The 21,683-nt window shown below is 43.6% G+C and overlaps 1 protein-coding gene across 1 annotated transcript in view; it reads right to left on the bottom strand.

Moving 5' to 3' along the window:
- The window catches only part of l2hgdh (L-2-hydroxyglutarate dehydrogenase), a 37,377-nt gene that overhangs the window by 12,238 nt on the left and 3,456 nt on the right, over nucleotides 1-21,683 (bottom strand). Inside the window, exons 3-7 of the mRNA XM_041215318.1 lie at nucleotides 20,678-20,829; nucleotides 12,406-12,537; nucleotides 11,250-11,412; nucleotides 3,381-3,415; nucleotides 1,723-1,890 (exon numbers count right to left, since the gene is read on the bottom strand). Of these exons, the coding sequence (XP_041071252.1) occupies nucleotides 1,723-1,890; nucleotides 3,381-3,415; nucleotides 11,250-11,412; nucleotides 12,406-12,537; nucleotides 20,678-20,829 (650 nt within the window). The remainder of the gene's footprint in view (nucleotides 1-1,722; nucleotides 1,891-3,380; nucleotides 3,416-11,249; nucleotides 11,413-12,405; nucleotides 12,538-20,677; nucleotides 20,830-21,683) is intronic.

Genomic DNA, 21,683 nt, shown 5'->3' with positions numbered 1-21,683 from the left:
CGGACGGGCTTGGCTGGAACGGGCAGGGGCGGTTGTGGAGCCAACAGCCACCCGCAATCGGCTTCGCACCGCCATTTTACACGGGTGGGCCAATTAAGGCCCGTCTAGTGTAATACGCGAGCTATGGCGCTCAGCACTACCTGTGCGGGTGGGGGGAGGAGAGAGAGTCAGGTCCAGTGCTCTTTCGCACGTGTGTGTAAAAGAGCACTTCAATCTCCCTGAACTGCCTCAGGGAGATTGAAGCACTTTTGAAAACAATAAAAAATGCAATAAAAATTTAATGAAACATGTCCCCACATATGAGGTGAGACATGTTTTTATTTTTCAAAAATTTTTTAAATTCAATTTGTAAAATCTTTAGGAATCTGCATCCTGCTCGTGGATGACGTTTCCTAAAAATACGTAAAGGCAGCTTCGCCTTTTCGCCTGCCCGCTAACCGTTAGGTTGGACAGGCAGTGTAAGTTTGAAGTTAATTAGTTCCTTAATGGCCGTAATAGGCCTTTTAATTATTGGCAGGCACGCAGCCGGCTCCGTCACGCACCCGCCGAACGAAATAGCGTGAGACAGCGCGATGACATCGGGACGCATACCCGATGGGCACTTTTCAGGGCTGAAAATGACGGTCTTAGTTCATGAGTTTGCATGATATACAGTGTGCAATGATATGATTAGGGTAGCCATTGTCCTGCAGGATGCCTTTGATGTGCCCTATTTCAGCATCTAAGTCTGGGGGATCGTATCAAACAGCATGTTGCAGCCACTGTTTGCATTGGGCAAGGTACAGGCTGTACCGAGCCAGCCCGTGCTTGAAAAGCTCAAAACACAGTGTCCAACAACCAATTTAGGATTGTCAGTCAGGCTCACAGTGTGGCACATTTGTGTGACTGCAAGCTACATATATCAATATATAGGGCCCTGTTCTTTGCAAAGAGAAAGAGCATGTACATATTTTGTTTAGCTGGAACAGGCGCAATGTAAGTGACAACCATTTGCTGACTCATTCCTTAGGGCAATGCCTTAACCAATCAAACTCAAGCTGCCTGGTTTGAATTTCAAACAATTCTTGGCAGTTAACTGTCAGTCACCATCAGTGGTGCATTCTCCATGGCAACACCACTTGCCACCCAATCAGCAGTCTCTTCACATACAGAATAAATTATTGTTTGCCCCTTATATTGGTATTCTTGCGAGTGTCCTGATGAATGCAAGACAAAAAGCTTAGATATGTCTCTTTTTTCAGCAATACTCAAGTTCTGTACTACCAAATAACTTAAAGAACATTTAAGTGTTGAGAATACAATGAAGTTCAAAATGGATCTGGATGAGAAACGTCATAGTTAAGCTCCATTTCATGACTGCCCGGCAGAAACTGGAATTGCAGCAAATTGTTTGAATGGAATGCATTCTTACCTCACTGGAAAAAAATCTCACCAGTGTTCCATCTAGTCAGCTGGACAGAAATTAGAGTTTATATCCAAATGAGGCAAGAGAATCTGAGAGACAAGCACTCACAGCCTTGGAACCTCTCCTTCTGACTAGGATTTGCGAATTACAAAGCAACTAGCCACACTGTTCTTTTTCACTTAACCTCTCTCATCCCAAACATGTATTTTAATATCAGCATTCTATCAGAAAAAAAAACAAGAGATTTCAAAAATATACAATCTCTTGTGTAGTTGCTCAAGATAAAATAAACTATCACATATACCCCAAATACTTACGGGATAAATGTTGCCTTTGACTAAATAGCGCTTTTCTGGTTTTAGCACCAGGTAATCTCCCCGAAAAGGCACTATACGTGGCTCGTTACTACAACCTGATTTCTGGGACAGCCTGTCTGAATAAAGACCTCCACATGTCACAATGTAGCTGCATTGTATTGCAGTTTCCTGTTAAAAAATACACACAAAAACACATACAGAACAATTAAATGGAATAAGCATGCATCATGTGAAGAAGTGTGTTAGTATTAGATTTATTGCTAACCTTTTTCACATGTTTCTTTCAGTAGGATCTGAATTATAAAATATAAATTCTTTAAAAAGATTGAGAAAGTAAGCAGCTGGGCCATATGAAGCAGGATGGTCCCAGCTTTAAACTTAGTCTGTGTAAAACCAAAATGTTATTAGGGAAATTACAATTGGCCTCAGCATCCTTGGGTGGAAAAAAACAAGCAAGGTTCCTGCCCTGTTTATCAGTAGGAAAATGTGCATTTTTGGGTGTTATGTGGTAGTGGTGGTGGTGGTGGTGTTGGTGGGGGTGGAGTAGAGATTGCTACAATGCTTTCCATTATTTAATTTCTGATATTTTTTCCAAGCATCTCCTTCCTGATGTTGAGTTTCTGCCCTATACACCTCCATGTCATCCAGAATTCTAAAAGCCACATACAACTCTATACTAAGTCATGCTCACTTATCATCCTTTCCTCAACAATTACCATTGACATTACATCCTTCACGGTGCAATGAACTTAAAATTATTTTTCCCATGTGGAAATCCCCTCATAGTCTCAGTTCACTACTTGTCAAATCCCTGCAGTCCTTCAGTGAAAGTTGCAATCTTTTTTGCTCTTTAGAATCTGGACTACTTGCATCTCCTTGTTAGCCCACTGCCTATGAAAAAGTATTCGTAAGCGTAGCCCTGCTTTCTGGAAACCAGTTCCAAAAAAACTCTACTTTGTTTCATCTTACTCACACCTTCAAATGTTTCCTCTAAACTTGCTACTGGTTACCTCCCTAGTACTGTGAATCAACTAGGGTTTCCTGTTGTGTTAAAAGCTCTAGAAATATAAATAACATCTGACAGGAATTCACCAAAAAATATGATTAAGGTCAGACTAAATATTTATGATCAGGAATGCAACATTTTCCAATTTCTGTCAACTAGTGTCAGCATGCAGCATTCCCAAGCTGGGTGTGCCAAGAATAAATAAATGTAAAGTTGCCTCTATTCTACTCAACAAATTGTTTCAACTCCAACTTTATGGATATTTTCACTTTCTCCATATACATTCTTCTTGTCTTTCGCAGTGAGGTGGACAACGCACGCTGAATTATTAATGGTTTCATGCTTGCTTCCTCTATATTCTGAGACCTGGATTGAGACCACTCTATAATAATTTCATGCAAGCCTTTTGCAGCCAACAAAAGAAGCCTATACCTAATTATGACCTGCATTCATATCCAGGTCTCAAATGTCCAAAATTGTTACATCCCAATCTCTTATAGCAATTAACTTAAATTCCATTTTATCTTAAGAAAATTAGAAATAAAGTAAAAGTTACTTTTAATTTGTTATAAATTAAGCTGGGAAATGTAGTGCCAGTACTCATTATCATAACCACCATGTTGTTACATTTTAGATAATAAAAACTTTTTACCTTCGAACTCCTGATTGTTATTGGATATTTTAGACCTAGAACAAAAAAAAGACTCTCTCTAATCAAAGTGTAGGAATAATTAGCTACTTTGGATCATATTAATACTGAACTTTTCATGTGTGTGTTTCTTACAGTTTTGTTTTTAAGAAGTAAAACTTAAACAACAGCTGTGCATCTTAAAGTATATCAACTCAAAAGAGCTTTAACACATTTATAGTGTTATAGCGATAAGTTTAGTGATAGTCAAGTTAAATGTAAATCATTTCAATTACATATGATTGCTATGCAAAACTTAAGACTAATTCAGATTTAAGTCTGGCGATACTATGCTCATGAAGATGAAAAATAGACATGAAGTATTTTACTTTTTTTAAAAAAGAATATTCTCCCTCTGATTTCATTTTCACTTCTGGACATCCAGTACTTCTGGGTCAAGTATTGTACAGAACAGATGCAGGCTTAGTTTGCTGAACTTCATCCCATCATCAACCCACTCTTAGAAGAGCATTCCCAACTGGAAAAACTTAATTTTTTCTATCCTGATTTCCACACTAGACATCCACTAAGATTGTAAATTTTAGGAATATCTTGAGCGCTGTTTCATGCCATCACTAGGTTGTGTTTAAATTTATCAGCAAGGACAATTTCATTTTATCAAACACAGTATGCAAACTTACTGTGTTAGGCATCCATTTATTTAAAATGTTGCCACACATTTTTATGAAGTTCTCTCATGTGGCACTGTTAACTTCTATTTGTATTTGATTTTTTCACATTGCATACAATGTCTACTTCCTAAATAACTATATACATATTCCAATTAGACTACAAAACCACTTCTGAAAGCAACCATTCTGTCAGAGTCACATCAATGCTATAAATCATAGTGAGATGACATAAATGTCTCCAAAGGCACTAAAGCCTAACTCAAATTTGGCTTTATTCCAGGTCTCTGGAGGCAAAACAGTGCCAATAGTGAACTTAAATATCAATCACCAAACTGACTAAGCTCTAACTCACCTGTATAAACCAGTTACAAAGTTTATGCAATGAGATCTGGGTGTCCTCGTACATCAGTCGCTGAAGGTAAGCATGCAGGTGCAGCAAGCAGTAAAGAAGGCAAATGGTATGCTGGCCTTCACAGTGAGAGGATTCAAGTACAGGAGCAGGGATGCCTTGTTGCAATTAAACAGGGCCTTGGTGAGACCACACCTGGAATATTGTGTGCAGTTTTGGTCTCCTTATCTGAGGAAGGATGTTCTTGCTATAGAGGGAGTGCAGGGAAGGTTTACCAGACTGATTCCTGGGGTGGCGGGACTGACATATGAGGAGAGATTGAGTCAGTTAGGATTATATTCGCTGGAGTTCAGAAGATTGAGGGGGGGATCTCATGAAAACCTATAAAATTCTAACAGGGCTAGATAGGGTAGATGCAGAAAGGATGTGCCAACGGTGGGGGAGTCCAGAACCAGGGGTCACAGTCTGAGGATACGGGGTAGACCATTTAGGACTGAGATGAAGAGAAATTTCTTCACCCAGAGAGAGTGGTGAGCCTGTGGAATTTGTTATCACAAAGTAGTTGAGGCCAAAACATTGTATATTTTCAAGAAGGAGTTAGATATAGCTCTTGGGCGAAAGGAAGCAAAAGATATGGGGAGAAAGCGGGAGCAAGCTATTGAGTTGGATGATCAGCCATGATCATACTGAATGGCAGAGCAGGCTCGAAGGGCCAAATGGCCTACTCCTGCTCCTATTTTCTATGTAGTGCTAACTCTGTATGGACCATCCTTGGATATTAAGGCAGAGCCAAAGCCAGAACCATAAAGTCATGAACATGACTTTTAATCAACTACACATTCATAAGATAGGTTCTCTAGATGGATGTCAACAGGAAGGGCTTCCACTCCATGAATGTGCAGATGGTGTGTGATCATAGGATGCTGATTCTAAAAGTCTGTGCAAGGTACCCAGGCAGCTCCCATGACACCTACATCCTCAGACACTCCCAGGTGCCGGGGCTCTTCAGTGCTCCGGCCCGGATTGATGGATGGCTGCTGGGTAATAGGGGCTATCCCTTCAGGAGGTGGCTCATGATGCCTCTCCGCCATCCAAGAACAGAAGCTGAGGAGCGCTACAATAGGAGCCACGCCTCTAAAAGGGCTGTGGTGGAGAGAACCATCGGTCTTCTCAAGATGCACTTGATCCATCAGTCGCTCAGGGGCCGCACTCCAGTAACCCCCCAGATTGTGTATCGGTGATAGTGGTTGCATGCTGCGCTCTCCACAATCTTGCGCTGGAAAGGGGGGACGCAGTGGACAAGGAAGACGTTGACGCAGCGGTTGCAGCTGCACATGATGAGTCCAGCAGTGAGTCCGAGGATGAGCACGCACAGGGAAATGCTGAGGGGGTAGATATTGACCTGGGCATACTTCAGGGAGGCAAGGACACCCGGGAGGCTTTAATCAAATGAACCTTCAGCTAGCACACCGCAGATGGACCTCCAGGACATGCCTGGGCTGTAGGCTCCATACTCAATACCTAAGTGCAATATCTGCCAGGTTAGGAACTGTATCTAAGGGCCTTGTTAATAAAGCTGAATGTCCCACAAAGCACTCATAACATTTTTGGAAACCATACACATGCAGAAGAAAAGAGGCACTCTCAACCATGGTCACATGTTTGAATTTAATATCACAAGCAAAGAAACTTAAGCCAAAAAATGACAATGGTGTTCCAGTTCAAAGCAAATCATAAAGACCTCATCTCGGGCCAACACAAAAATACCAGTGATAAACCCGTGGTGTGCCTAAGGTGCCTTATGTTTATATTTCCGGGTGCTACATCTTGGTGCTGCTCCATCGCTGGGAGTGGCAACTGAGACAGCCTGCTGACTCTGCTGTCCTGTTGGCCTCGATGACCTTGGCGGTCATCCTCTGGCCTGTGGAGCCTGTGCTGGCCCCGCCCGGGAGGGATCTGCTAGTTCCACAGCTGGCATCTCCCCAGTTGTCGCAGCTTACCGGATACTATGGTCACTGGGAGAGGGGCGGAGCTGCCTCCCTCATCCAAAGCATCCTGAGAGGTGCCCGCAGGGACAACAGGCAGCTGCTGCGCTGACGTGAGGTTGCTTCGAACCTCCCTGCTCACCATGGATGGATGGGCACCGAACTGGGAAACTCAGTGCCCAGACCATCTCCCACACTGGCACTGACCAGCTGAGGTCAATGCCGACGTGAGGGCTTGCTGGTCCGAGCACATCCCCAAGAAGCCCTGATGGGTCTCCTGGAGGAGGGTCTTCACGAGAGTTGCCACTCTCTCCGTGGAGGACGCATGGCACTCGGACATGTGGCTCATTGCTTCTGCGATCGTCCGTGTAGACTCCTCCACCAGGGAGACCAAGCCTAACATAGCCTCATGTATCTACCCCAGATGCTCCCTCACACCCGGCTGCATTTCCTGCCCCTGCTGCGTCGCGGACAACTCCAGAGGCACATCATCAGGCTGAGCATGTGCCCGGTCCCCTGCAGTCCTCTGACTGCTGGCGCCCTGGGCACTCTGTATCTGCCAGCTTCTCCAGTGACTGTGAAGTACCCTCACCGCTGTGCCCCAGGACACTAGCCAATGTTGTAACTCCCACCGAGGTGCTGGTATCTGCGCTGTTGCCTGCCTGGCGGAGATGGTGTGACGCTGGCGAGTCCGAGACTTCAGGGGTCTCAGGTGTGAGAGGGGGCCTCTGCTGCTCCTCCTCCTGACCTTGCTCCGCTGATGCTGAAAGGAAGAACAAGGACATTGGATCCCAGTTAACGTGGAGACAATGACAACGTGCATCCCAGTCCCCCGGATCATTATGTGCTCATCCTTCCATAAGTAATAGTCAAGTCATGTTGCAAAATTAAATCACTGAACATTCAGTGCTGTTATGGCTGTTGGGAGAACAATGCTGATCTCACTGCTGGGCATAAATACCTTGGCGTGGCACCCTAGCCTCAAGGCAATTGCGATCGTGAATGGACCTGTGCGCATGGCACCTCTCCAAATCCAGGGCCTTCTGCCCAAACCGGCTGAGAATGGCTAACTGCGCCTGGCTGCCACCAGTCCTCACACGCTCTGCCGCATTATGAGCATTCTTCTCCTGAAAATGAGAGACGAGCATTGATTTGTGCAAATTGCACATGGACTCATTTCATGCATGGCCCACCACAACCAGAGTGGGACATATCAGAGCTCCAGTGCCTCCTCACCCTGCTGCTGCTGAACACTCACACAAAAGGTGCTGGGCCTGTTCCCCACCCCCACCCCCACCCCCCCCGACCCCCCCTCCCCCACCACCCCCCCCCACCCCTCCCCCACCCCCCCACCCACCCCCAACCCCCCACCCACCCCCTACCCCCCCACCCTCCCCCTACCCCCCTCCCCCTACCCCCCTCCCCCCTCCCCCACCCACCCCCACCCACCCCCACCCCCCCTCCCCCACTCCCACCCTCCCCCTACCCCCCTCCCCCTACCCCCCTCCCCCCTCCCCCACCCACCCCCACCCCCCCTCCCCCACTCCCACCCTCCCCCTACCCCCCTCCCCCTACCCCCCTCCCCCTACCCCCCTCCCCCTACCCCCCTCCCCCTACCCCCCTCCCCCCTCCCCCACCCACCCCCACCCCCCCTCCCCCACTCCCACCCTCCCCCTACCCCCACCCCCCCTCCCCCACCCACCCCCACCCCCCCTCCCCCACTCCCACCCCCCCAACCCCTCACCCCCCCACTCCCACCCCCACCCCCCTCACCCCCTCCCCACCCCCCTCACCCCCCCCAGCCCACCCCCCCCACACCCTCACCCCCCCACTCCCACCCCCACCCCCCTCACCCCCTCCCCACCCCCCTCACCCCCCCCAGCCCACCCCCCCCACACCCTCTCCCCACCCCCACCCCCCTCACCCCACCCCTCACCCCCCCCACACCCCCTCCCCACCCCCACGCCCCTCACCCCACCCCTCACCCCCCCCACACACCCTCCCCACCCCCCCCCACACCCTCTCCCCACCCCCACGCCCCTCACCCCACCCCTCACCCCCCCCCACACCCCCTCCCCACCCCCTCACCCCCCCACACCCCCTCCCCACCCCCCTCACCCCACCCCTCACCCCACCCCTCACCCCCCCCAGCCCACCCCCTCACCCCCCCTCCCCACCCCCACCCCACACCACCCCCCCCCCACACCCCCCTCACCCCCCCTCCCCACCCCCACCCCACACCACCCCCCCCACACCCCCCTCACCCCCCCTCCCCACCCCCACCCCACACCACCCCCCCCACACCCCCTCCCCACCCCCCTCACCCCACCCACTCCCCCTCCCCCCCCCACACCCCCTCCCCACCCCACCCAGCCCACCCCCCCCAACCCCCCTCCTCCCCACCCCACCCCCCCCTCCCCACCCCACCCAGCCCACACCCCCCCTCCCCACCCCACCCAGCCCACACCCCCCCCTCCCCACCCCACCCAGCCCACAACCCCCCCTCCCCACAACACCCCCCCCACACAACCCCACCCCCAACACAAACCCCCCCCCCCACAACACCCCCCCACCGCCCCCCCCCCACACACACACATGCTGCTTACATCACATTAGGCACCACAAGGTATATCCTCCCATAGCAAGAAGGCGCAAGCACGTGGAGCGCAGTGGGCAGCAGACAGTTCATTGCCACACCACCTTGAAGCTCCCCTCAATGACATGCTGGGCCCTGACTTGGACATGTCCTGCAGTTCAAGCACAACGCCTCGGTGCAGCTCCTCCAGGTTGCCCCCAAAACAGTCATTAGGGTCTCTGTGTACCACATCCTGTGGGTGCAAAACCCATCTCTTCTTCATCCTTTCAGACTGAACTTGGCATGGGTAATATCTGCTGGCCCACCCAGAAAAGGAGACATGCCATCAATGATTCAATGCAGTCACTACACTCAGGCTTGGTGGTGGTGGTGGTAGTGTGGGGAAGGGGGAGGGGGTGTGGCAGCACAGTGGAAAGCTGACCTGCTGGGTTATGTGGCCAATGCCAACATTGTCCTCACCCTTCCAGAGCATAACAAGTCATTGAAGCACTTGCGACACTGGATCCAGGTGCACTGCACCACGCCGTGGAAGCTCACCACCTCCGCCACACTGGCCTCCTGCCCTACCCTCCCGGACTGGCCTGCCCCATTGGACTACCCTCCGGATTTGCATCACCTCCACTGCCCTTCTGCAGAGCCCTTTGCCCAGCCATTGCGAGCAGCCTTTCCAAGGCTGCTAAGCCTTCCTTTATTCAGGCCGCCGGGTCACCATTGGACCTGGTGGGCTGAGTGCACCTGCCGCTGCTTGCCCACTCCCACTATGCACGGGAATCGTGAAGTACGCTGAGCGGGCCTTAGTTGGCCCGCCCGTGTAAAATAGCAGCCCGGGCCCGATCGCGACTGGCGATCAGGTCCACGCCAGCCAGCACCCACTCCATTGCCGACCACCCCCCCCCACCCCGACCCCACCCCACCAGCCAGAAAATTCTGCCCTATGTGTCAGCGTGTTTCTTAATTGGATTAAAGCCAGCTAGTCTGGGTGCTTTGATATATAGTAGTTTTGAGATGGTAATTGGATAAACATAAGGAGGGTAGAGGGTAAAGTGTAAATTTGCATTTAAAAGAAACCATTCAAGACTGTGGGTGAAATCTTACACATAGCTAGAATTCGCCAAGCAATGTGTTTATTTTTTCAGCTAATAAAATTGGTGGGATTAGGAGGTGCTATTGTTCGAAGAGGTAACGTTAAAAATCTAGTAATACAATGGAAAACTTACATTCAAAGAGAAAGATATGTACAAAGGAGAAGTGAGATTGTGTGTCAGGTCGAGGCATTTTAAGATCCAACAAGTGTCAGAAGCCTCCAGCCAGTAAACCTCAAGTCTGTCTGCAAGGACCCATAGCTGAAAGGAACTCATTTTGAATGCAACTGTCCAGGGTGTGCTCTGCTAAATCTATAAGATTTACTGTTGCCTTAAAGGGGGTTGTAACTGAGAGTCAGATTAATTAGGGGATTTTTGTAGTTATTATACTAGTAATTTTGTAGACATATGTATGTGTTTACAATCTTTCTTGTGTTAATAAATGTTTAATTTATTTTTATAAAATCCTCTTGAGACTCGCTGGTCTTATTATTACTGAATTCAAAGCCTGCATCTCAAAACATACAAATTGTAAAAAATGGGTTATAACAGTTGTTTCAAGTTTCCCGCTGGGATTTGAACAACTCAGCCTTTCCCATCAGCTGTGTCACAATACAATGTAAACTGTCAATTTTTGATTCAGGGCATGTTGCAACTTGTAATTATGTTAAAGTCATCCTTTATAAATGTGATTCCCCTGTAACTTTAAAATGTAAATTACTATTTTATTGACATTTGAGAGAATATTCCAAACTCGCAAACTCTATTACATAGAAAAACAAGGGCAGCAGACACATGGGAATACCACTACCTGCAAGCTCCCATCCAAGTCACACACCATCCTGAATCATATTGCCATTCCTTCACTTAAACAGGGTAAAAATAATAGAATTCCCTTCCTAATAGCACTGCGAGTGTACCTACACCACTTGAACTGTAGCAGTTCAAGGCACCACCTTCTCAAGGTCAATTCGGGATGGGCAAATGATGGCCATGCCAGCAATGCTCACAACCCATGAAAAATTTTATTTATAAATCTTATTTTCCTGCTTCAAATAAAAGGAGCATACTATTATCTTTATTATCTTTAGTTTTCTTCTGTATGAACAATTATACCTAAATAGCCCCAAACTTCAAACAACATAAACTGTTCAATAACACAACACCATGAACTGTGGGTTGCCCTTACCATCTGTGCAGCCTTCAGGACTTTCCTTAGTTATTTGAAAGTCAGTTGCTTCAAACTGCGTTTTAATAGTTCCACCCATTTCACAAAAATCTTCTGCATACGAGAGGGCTACCTGTCTCCAATCTACAATGCCTGTGTTTGGAGAGTCCAAAGCCATCAAGCCCTACATTACAACAAAGTAAAAGAAAATGTTATACATGAAAATTCAGTGTTAAAAAAACATTTTTCGTTCTACAAGCATACTTCATTCCTTAGCTATAACATTAAAATAGTTTTCTTTCCTGTAGAACTTATTTGAGCTTGCAAATCAAAGGTTCATACTTAATAAAAATATAAGAAAACTAAATTTGAAATTTTGAAATAAAATTTTATATTCAAAGAGAAACAAATACTTCATGAGCTTAGGTTGATTTTTAGTTTTATTAAAAGCAGATACAATTTTCAAGATTGAGATCAATGATAACCATTTCTGTAATTTCAGTTACCTTTAGAAAAAGGCAATTCTTCATTTTGTTTTAACCTTTGATATCAAGTACAATGCACAAATTTTGCAATAACCTTTTCATATACATATCTGCATAAACTTATGGTTTATATTTGGTGTAAAAATAATATTTAAAATTCCAAAAAGGAATTCCTAAATACATTTTTCACCATATTGTATTAAAAAACTTTAAAGGACCAAAAACGAAAAAGATTCTGCAACATGCTTTAAGTACTAATATTCCTTTAATGTCCCAATTGTAAAATGCTGTGAGTAATTGAGTCATACAAACAAAAAAATTGCACCTTCAGTTGTTAGTCTGTGGTGAGTTAGCTAATCTGATTCATAGTAATAGTTGGGGTACAGTAGTTGTTACACCATCCTAGTGCAGGGAACATAAAAATAAATTGGGTTGTGACTCCTAATGATTAACCAGTGACCTTGTTGAAAAGCAGGCAAGTGAACACTGGGAGAAAGGGCTTGACCATAACACCATTAGTGACTAAAAGAAAGTCTCCACATTCATTATTTAGCCACATATGGAAAATGGCCACTTGGGTGAATGGCCAGAAAGTGCCCACTACTCTGGCATTGTAGACTGGCAAAAACATACACATTCAGGAATTCAAGAAATTTGGAAGAAGGAGAGGAAGATACATTTAGAAAAATTACCCGACAATAGGGCTCTCGTATTCGGATTTCTTTTGCATCAATAAGTTTTAGATCTCGGACATTGTTCTGCAGTCCACGTTTATACAATGCCTTCAGTCTTGAGATTTCTTCTCGCTCAACAGCAACAATAAGCTATAATAATTTTAAAAAGTTACAAATTAAACTTAATATCTGGATCAATCAAACCTACAAGTTGAACTGCCAACTGAAAGATTCAGTGGTTGAAGTATTTAACCTATAAAGTTAGTTTTCTGTATTTAATGGAACACAATACAAGATCATTCACAATAGTTTATTTTTGCATTTTCTCTATAAAAGTTGCCAGTAGATTTCTATTAGATTTTTGCCCAACCTTCTGGGAGTCTATTGCAGGTGTTGACCGCTCTTTGGATATCCTTTTAATATCTTAAACCTGCAACTCCCTGTTCTATTCTCAGTTTAATTTTCCACAGCATTTATACAAGCCTAAGTTTCTGTAGTCTTTCCAAACAATTGAAACCTCAGACTAAGAATCAGCTCTAGATCAAAAAACCCTGAACTCCCCATGTAACAACACTATGGGAGCACCATCATCACATGGGCTTCAGTGGTTTAAGTTCACCATTACCAGCTCAAGTGCAATTAGGGATACGCAATATCCACATCACATGACTGAATAAAAAAATCTCTTCTCTGCTTGAATGTCTCCTTTGTGTTCTGGTGTTGTATTTTAAATTCCCCACCAGCAGGTTTGAAAGCAGAGTGGCTCTTAAAATGCTGTGCGTAGCCTGCTCAGCACAAGCCCACCAGTCCTTAAAAGGCCACTTTATTTGGAGGGGGGGTTGGTGGAGGCATTGAGCTGGCCACCTGCCCTTTAGCCTATTGAGGCCCTTAAGTGGACAATGAATGGCCACATGGTTTGGGTCAAAATCCTGGAACTTCCTTCCTAACAGCACTATGGGAGTACCTACCCCAAATGGACTTCAGCAGTTCAACAAAGCAGCTCGCCACCACCTTCTCGAGGACAACAAGGGATGGGCCATAAATGCTGGCCTGGCCAGCAAAGCCCACATCCTGTGAATTAATAGAAGTAAAACTTAAGTGCCTTATCCCGCCACTGCCACTATTTAAACCCATAGCAAGGGGAAGCCTATTCTGAGCGGGTAACCTGACAGCTTTAGTTGTGGAGGCTGGTGTCAGGCAAGGGGCGGCGGTACCTCAGTTTGCGGTTCTCTGTGCCCATCGGAGGCATCAACCCCAACCCCCCCAGCTCATAACCCCTTTTATCCCTCCCCCACTTTCTCAACTACTTCACTCCCATCACCGGGTCTGCCACACAGGCCTCATCTTCAGTCAGGTCTCCATTAGCTCCTCTTCTTTGGAGACTGGCTGTAGTTCCAGTAGTGGCCACCACTCGAACATGACACTGCTGCAACTACAGAGCTGCCGGCCATCCGATTGGCCAGCAGCTCTCTTAAGGAACGATATCCTTCCCAGACTGGGGTAGAAGTCTCACCCCTAGCCAGTTAACACTGGTTAATATTAAATATTAATACCAAATATTAAATGGCTGCAAGGCAGCTGGTATCAGTGGGGTGCTTTCCCTGCTGATTCTTTGGGTGGCAGGGAGGGAAACCCCACTATCAGAAAAATCCTGCCCTTGGGTGACAAAAAACTGGACACAGTACTTAAGGTCTGGCCTGACCAGAGCACCACTCAGTGTGATTATAACTCCTCCTGACTTGTATTTTACTGTTTGGCTACATAAGTTCAACATTCAATGCGTTTAATTGGTGGCAACTTTGCTTTGATTGGATATTCTGACCAAGTATACTGAAAGTCCAGATCTTTTTCAACTTCCTTAGCAGCTATTCACTCTTTCAGGGAGCATGCCTTAGTCATTTTTCCTTCTGATAGTAAGTTGATTACATTTGTCTGTATTAAACTTAATTTTGCGTTGTTCTAATTCTTTGAACAAGTGTCTGTTGTTTTCTACCCTTCATCCAATTTCTTAACCGTGCCCAAGATTTATCTTCAATCACCACAGCTTTGACCTCAACTAACAGTACTTAGTGTGGAATTTTCCATACAGCTTCTGGAAGTTTAGGTACAATGTGTCATATGGTTCATCCCAGTCCATTTAGGATGAGATTTACTCAAAGAAGTCAAGAAGGTTGAATAGGCAACTCTTAACAGGGAATGGTGTCTTGAATCTACATTTTTATTGCCTCTATATTTAATTTGATACATGATGTACATATTGCATCTGCAATCCTGATCCTATGGAAATACCTATAAAGATGTCCACATTTACCTGCAAAGTTTGTTACATTATAGGTGGAATGGCAATATTTCCAAAGTTAATGATACTACCATTTGCCTGTCACACAATGAATCATGCCACTGTCAGAGTAATTGTTATTTTATAACGAGAACATATGGCAAAAAAAAACACAGCTCTGATTACTGAGTGTCCTGTTGAACAGTTTCTCCCATCAAAAGCTCTATTTGACACCCATACTGGCTTTTGTTTGTGTAAGCTAAATCAACAGGTAAACAGTTCATTTTTTATTTACATTATTTTTCTACCATTCCAGGTGTACCTTCCCTGTTCTTGGGTCGCTCTTTGCCCCAATATTCTTTTCACCTCCTCAGCCCATTGTAGGATTGTTTGATGCCCAATTTTCACTCCTTGGCCTGCACTCTGCCTCCCAATGTTTCCTAGGTCTCATACCCAACCATCAGCACTGATAGTGCTACATGCCTGTTCCATTCCTCCCCTGCAAGAGGATATTTTTTCTGCACACCAATGAACATGCCAACGATAGGTTTGTCTGAAACCTATTTTCAAATTGCTGGTTATTAGTGCTGTACTCTACAGCTAGATTGAAACAGAAATGAGCATGCGAGAGACCAGAAATAGAGACTGACTGCTGGACAAACAGACTCAAGAAACAAAGGGGTTTTGGGTAAACAGAAAGGGCTTTAAGGGAATAGGCATGAAGAAGTTGAGTGACAGACTGATAGGGAGACAAACAAAAAGGAGATTGTTTAAAACAAACATTGTGCTGAAAGAGAATATACATCTTTCAGGAAGAGAGAGAGCACGGAATGGCATTTAGGTGAGCAATATCAAAGATCTACTAACATCTTACTAAAAATCTTGTGTATGGACATTCTTCCTACCCACAAACTTTACTTCCTGATAACACTTATATTCCAAAACCTAACATTAAAACTCTCTAATTAAATAGTTGTGTCTCTGATGAAATAAATACCAATATGTTCCTTTATAAAACATCTACTCCAATTTTCTTACTCATTATAATTTATATTGGCCACAATAAGCTTTCAAACAAGGTTAAAAAATTAAAAATCACAATGTAACCGAACGGTCTTTTGCACCTTTTAAAACTTCAGCAAAGCTTTTGCTTGAAGGCCTCAGCCTCTCCCAAAAGGCTAGGTTATGACAAGATATTTTATTTAACAGTTGCTGGTTTTTCGCAACAAGTACATTCACATCTGCACTTGCAGAATTTCCCAACAACATCTTGTATTTATGTAGCACCTTTAATGTAATAAAACATTCTAAGATGCTTCACAGGGGCTTTTATAAAAGCAATTTTGACACCAAGCCACACATGGAATTATTAAATTAAAAAATGCACTAAATTAAAAAGCGGAACTTGAAAGGTAATAATCTCTAGATTATTACCTGAGCCACATGCAAATTGGCATAGGGTACATAAATTATAGAGATGAATTTGTGTCTCAAAGACTGGTGTGGGAGGTGGGTTCCAGTTCGTAGGGCACTGGCACCAGCACTGGGGAAAGTGGGGGCCGTACCATTGGGACGGTCTACACCTGAACCGTGCTGGGACTGGTGTTCTAGTGAGCCACATAACTAGGGAAGTAGACAGGGTTTTAAATTAAATAGTGGGGGCAAGGGATCAAATTTGGGAAGATGTGGTAAATCAATGTAGAGAAAAGGCAAGAGAGAAAGGTATTAACGTGGGAAATGATAAACAAACCATGACAGGACGGGACTGGGAGTACAAATCTAACAGTAAATCAGCAGATAAGGCTAGAGGTTATAAAAATAATAAAAGAACAAAACTAACGACTCTGTATTTGAATGCATGTAGCATTTGAAACAGAACAGGTGAACTGAGAACTCAAGTAGAAATAAATAAGTACGATCTGATAGCCACTACAGAGACAAGGCTGCAGGATGACCGAGATCAGGACCAGACTATTGAAGGGTACATGACATTTAGGAAGGACAGGAAGCCAGCAAAAGATGGAAGGCTGGTTCTGTTAATTAATGATAGTATTAGCACATTAAAGAGGAATGATCCAAGTTCAGGAAACCAGGATGTAGGAATGGATTGAGAAGAGGTGAGAAATGTTATAGGCAATTAGTCACTTGTGGGAGTGATGTACAACACCCCAACAGTAACCATATGGTAGGATGGGGTATAAAGGGAGAAAAACGGGGAACTTGTCAGAAAGGTATGGTGATAATCATGGGGGATTTTAATCTGCATACAGACTGGGAAAATCAGATGGACAAAGATAGCCTAGACGAGGAGTTCATAGAATATTTTCACGATAGTTTCTTAGAACAGCACGTTCTGGCACCAATCAGAGAGCAGGCTACACTAGACCTGGTATTGTGCAATGAGAGAGGATTACTGAATGATCTCAAAGTGAAGATGTCCCTTGGTAGCAGCAATCACAATATGATTGAATTTTACATTCAGTTTGAGGAAGAGGAGAGTGGGTCCAAGGCTTGTATTTTAAACTTAAAAATAAAGGCAATTAATGAGGGCATGAAAGCACAGCTCGTTAAAGTGAAGTGGCAAATTAAGGGATATTTCAGAATATGCAGAAAAGATACATTCCAATGAGAAAGAAAAATTCCAAGGGGAGGACCCATGATCTGTGGTTAACTAAAAAAAAAGTATCAAATTTAAAGTAAAAGCATATAATTAAGCAAAGGTGGGTGGAAGGTCAGAAGATTGGACAGAATATAAAAAAAAGCAAAGAATGACTAAAAGATTGATAAGGAAGGAAATATTAGGGTACCAAAGAAACTAACTAGAAACATAAAGACAAATAGTAAGAGTTTCTATTGATATTTAAAAAAGAAAAAGAGTTAACAAAGTGAGTGTTAGTTCTATAGAAAATGAGTTTGGGGAATTAATGATGTAAAATAAGGAGATGGCAGATGAAATGAATTGGGGTTTTGCATTGGTCTTCACTGTAAAGGTTACAAGTAACATCCCAGAAATAGCTGTAAATCAGGATGTGGAAGGGAGGGAGGAACTCAGGAAAATTTACAATTACCAAGGAACTGGTACAGAAAATTGTTGAAGCCGAGGGCTGACAAGTCCCCGAATTCTGATATGCTTCATCCTAGGGTCTTAAAAGAAGTGGCTAATGATCAGTGACCAAAGTTCCCTAGATTCAGGGAAAGTTACATTAAATTGGAAAACAGTGAATGTAATTCCTTTTTTCAAAAAGGGAGACAGAAAGCAGGAAACTACATGCCAGTTAGCTTAACATCTGTCATAAGGAAAACGTTAGAAGTTGTTAGTAGAGATGTTATTGCAGGGCACTTGGAAAAATTCAGGGTAATCAGGCAGAGTCAACATGATTTTGTGAAAGGGAAATCATGTTTAACCAATTTATGGGAGCTCTTTGGAGAAGCAACATACACTGTGGATAAATGGGAAGCGGTGGCTGTACTGTATTTCGATTTCCAGAAGGCAACAGATAAGGTTACTGTGAAAAATAAAAGCTCATAGTGTAGGGGATAACATATTGGCATGGATAGAAGATTGGCTAGCTAACAGGGGACAGAGGGTCAGCATAAATGGATCTTTTTCTGGTTGGCAAGATGTAATGAGTGGTGTGCCACAGGGAGCAGTGTCGGGGCCCCAACTTTTTACAATTTACATAAATGACTTAGATAAAGGGACTGAAGGTGTGGTTGCTAAATTTGCTGATGACACAAAGGTAGGTAGGATAGTAAGATATGAAGAGGACACAAGGAAGCTACAAAGGGATATAGATAGCTTAAGTGAGTGGGCAAAGACTTTGAAAGTGGAGTACAATGTGGCAAAGTGTGAAATTGTCCATTTTGGCAGGAAAAATTAGAAAAGCATATTATCTAAATAGCAAGAGATTGCCGTGCTCGGAGATACAGAGGGATCTAGGTGTCCTAGCGTATGGATCACAAAAGGCTAGTATGCATGTATAGCAAGTAATTAGGAAAGCTTATAGGATGTAATAATTTATTGCAAGGGGAGTTGAATACAAAAGTAGGGAGGTTATGCTTCAGTTATACAGGGCATTAGTGAGATCACATCTGGAGTAGTGTGTGTAGTACTGGTCTCTTTATTTAAGGAAGGATGTAAACATGTTGGAAGCAGTTCAGAGAAGGTTTACTAAATCAAAACCAACCCTCCCAATCCAGGTATAGGAGGAAAGGTTGCACATACCAGGCTTGTATCTGCTGCACTTTAGAAAAGTAAGAGGTGACTTGATTGAAAGATAAGATCCTGAGGGGACTTGCCAGGGGATGTGAAGAGGATGTTTCCTCTTGTGGGGGAATCTAATACTAGCAGCCACTGTTTACAGCTAGAATTTTTTTTCTCTGAGGGCTGAGAGTCTTTGGAACTCTTCCTCAAAAGGCAGTGGAAGCAGAGCCTTTGAATATTTTTAAGGCAGACGTAGATAGGTTCTTGATAAGCAAGGGGGTGAAAAGTTATCGGCAGTAGGCGGGAATGTGGTGTTCAGGTTACAATCAGATCAGCCATAATCTTATTGAATGGTGTAGCAGGCTTGAAGGGCCAAGTGGTCTATTCCTGCTCCTAATTCATATGTTCTTATTAGGGCAGAGGACCAAAAGCTGGGTCAAAGAGGTTTTAAAAGGAGCACCTTAAAAGAAGAGAGGTTTAGAAAGGGAATTCTAGACTTTAGGACCTAAGCAACTGAAGGCATGGCACCAGTGGTGGAACAATTATAAATTAGGGGTGCTCAAGAGTTCAGAATTAGGAGGAGCAGAGATCTCAAGGAGGTTGTGTGGCTGAAGGAAATTACAGAAATAGAGATAGGTGAACCACAGGAGAGATTTGAAAGCAAGGATGAGAATTTAAAAATAAAGTGTTGCTTAACCAGGAGCCAGCATAAGTCAGTGAGCATTGGGATGATGGATATTGGAACTTGATGCAAGTTAGGTCATGGGCAAAGTTTTGGATAACCTCACGTTTACATAGGTAAATCCCAGCATGCCATATGTGCATCAACAGGAGTTGAAAGATAGAAGAGAGAGTCTTCTTAATCTGAGAGGATGGAAGATATTTTTACTTTGAAAACACTTAAAGAAACTACAAATTGAATTTTCACAGCTTTATTTCAGGCAAGTGATAAATTTATATAAATACATCACAACTGTGTTTTTGTCATGAACTCCTACCAAAAAAAAGCAGAAGCAGCATGTGTTAACAGTAATACATGTCATTGTGAATTATTTGCTGATGGCTAAATAGAATTCAGACTTTCTACAGAATGGACTGTCTTAAAAGTCAATAATTTCTCTTGCTTGTATATGTTCAGTTGAAAAATCTTTGCTGAACCATTTGAGTTTTTATGTTAAAACACATGAAAATCTGGAATCTGCATTAGTGTTCAATTGAAGATCTTTATAAAGATTCACACCTGCTGAATTAGAATATTGTTAGTTATGGAACCCAGCATATTTACTTCCTACAGCATGCTCCAAAATTTTCATGTATATTACCCATCAACAATGTGTTCAACTGAACACTTAGGCAAGATAATTCTGTTTGCTCATGTAAATGTGTTTATTAAAAGGTTATAAAGGTAGCAAATTCACAAAAAGCATATTCCTGGTGCACACTCAGACTACATATCAGAAAACTACACCCACAGTCTTCAATTTTCTGTCTCAAAGAATAAAGTGTACAACCATAACATTGTTGATGGGTAATATCCATAAAACATTTAAAAAATTGGAGCATGCTGTAGGAAGAAAATATGCTGGGTTCCATAACTAATAAATATTCTAATTCAGTAAATATGAACCCTTATAAAGTAGAGTCACACTTCACTTTTCAAAAGTAAAATGTTGGTAGCCCATTTTCAAATCAAAAGTTAACTTATCTCATAAAATAATATGTCATTTGCAGGAACATTCATATCGGTCACTGCAAGAAAGAAAGCAAGAAAGCTAATTTAACATGCATACAGCAATAGGAATACTCACTTTGCCGCATCTTTTGTAAGGGATACCCTTCTTCTCACAATAAGCATAGCTTAGTTCAGCACCCCGCACACATAGTTTGGCCTTTAAAGACCCTGGGGTATAGTAAATTCCACTGTGAATAACCCCACTATTGTGCCCACTCTGGTGGAAAGCTGAACAAGATGATAAATAATTATTATGGCAGAAAACAAAGTTAAATTTATTACCAACTACTTACTATAGTATTAGTGAATTTTATTGTAAAGATATCATTGTATTATATTGTATTTATTTTATGAATTAGGCAACACCACTGGCCCTACCTTTGTATTGGCACATTAAAACTGAGACCATGATACCATTTAGGCCAACAAAAATAAAAATGCTGGAAAAACTCAGCAGTTCTAACACCACTTGTGGAGAGAAAGACAGAGTTAACATTTCGAGTCTATATGATATGGACTCAAAACATTAACTCTGTCTTTCTTTCCAGAGATGTTGTCAGGCCTACTGAGTTTTTCCAGCATTTTTATTTTTGCTTCAGGTTTCCAGCATCCGCAGTATTTTGGCTTTATTGTACCATTTAGGCCATTTGGTAGCACAGTGCACTCACACTCCAGATCACTTCTCATATGGAGTGATTACCTGGTCATCGACATGTACCCAATTACCTCCAAACACTTCACTATTGTGCTCTACCTGTGGAAAAATAGCTTCAACTTCACATCTCTGACTCTCCACTCATCATTTGAGCAAGCAAAGGTGGGTAGCAAGTTGCTTTGCAATAACATGTTCCCAAACTGGAGAGAGGAAGAAGTTGGCGATGTGATAGTGGTTTGCAAAGATCAAGGGGTTGAGAGCCAGCTTCTTAAAAGGAATTGGGGGGGGTTCTAATAGTTTTTTTTGTGGCGGGGTGGGTAAAGAAGAGAAAGAACAGTTGATACCTTTACTAACCTACTCAATGTACAACATCAACGTTTGTCTCAAATCTGAGGCTTGCAGGCTTGACTGCATGTGGTATACAAGT

The sequence above is a fragment of the Carcharodon carcharias genome, chromosome 20 (assembly GCF_017639515.1).
Source record: "Carcharodon carcharias isolate sCarCar2 chromosome 20, sCarCar2.pri, whole genome shotgun sequence".
Taxonomy (NCBI): domain Eukaryota; kingdom Metazoa; phylum Chordata; class Chondrichthyes; order Lamniformes; family Lamnidae; genus Carcharodon; species Carcharodon carcharias.
This window is presented reverse-complemented; position numbering and strand designations above follow the sequence as displayed.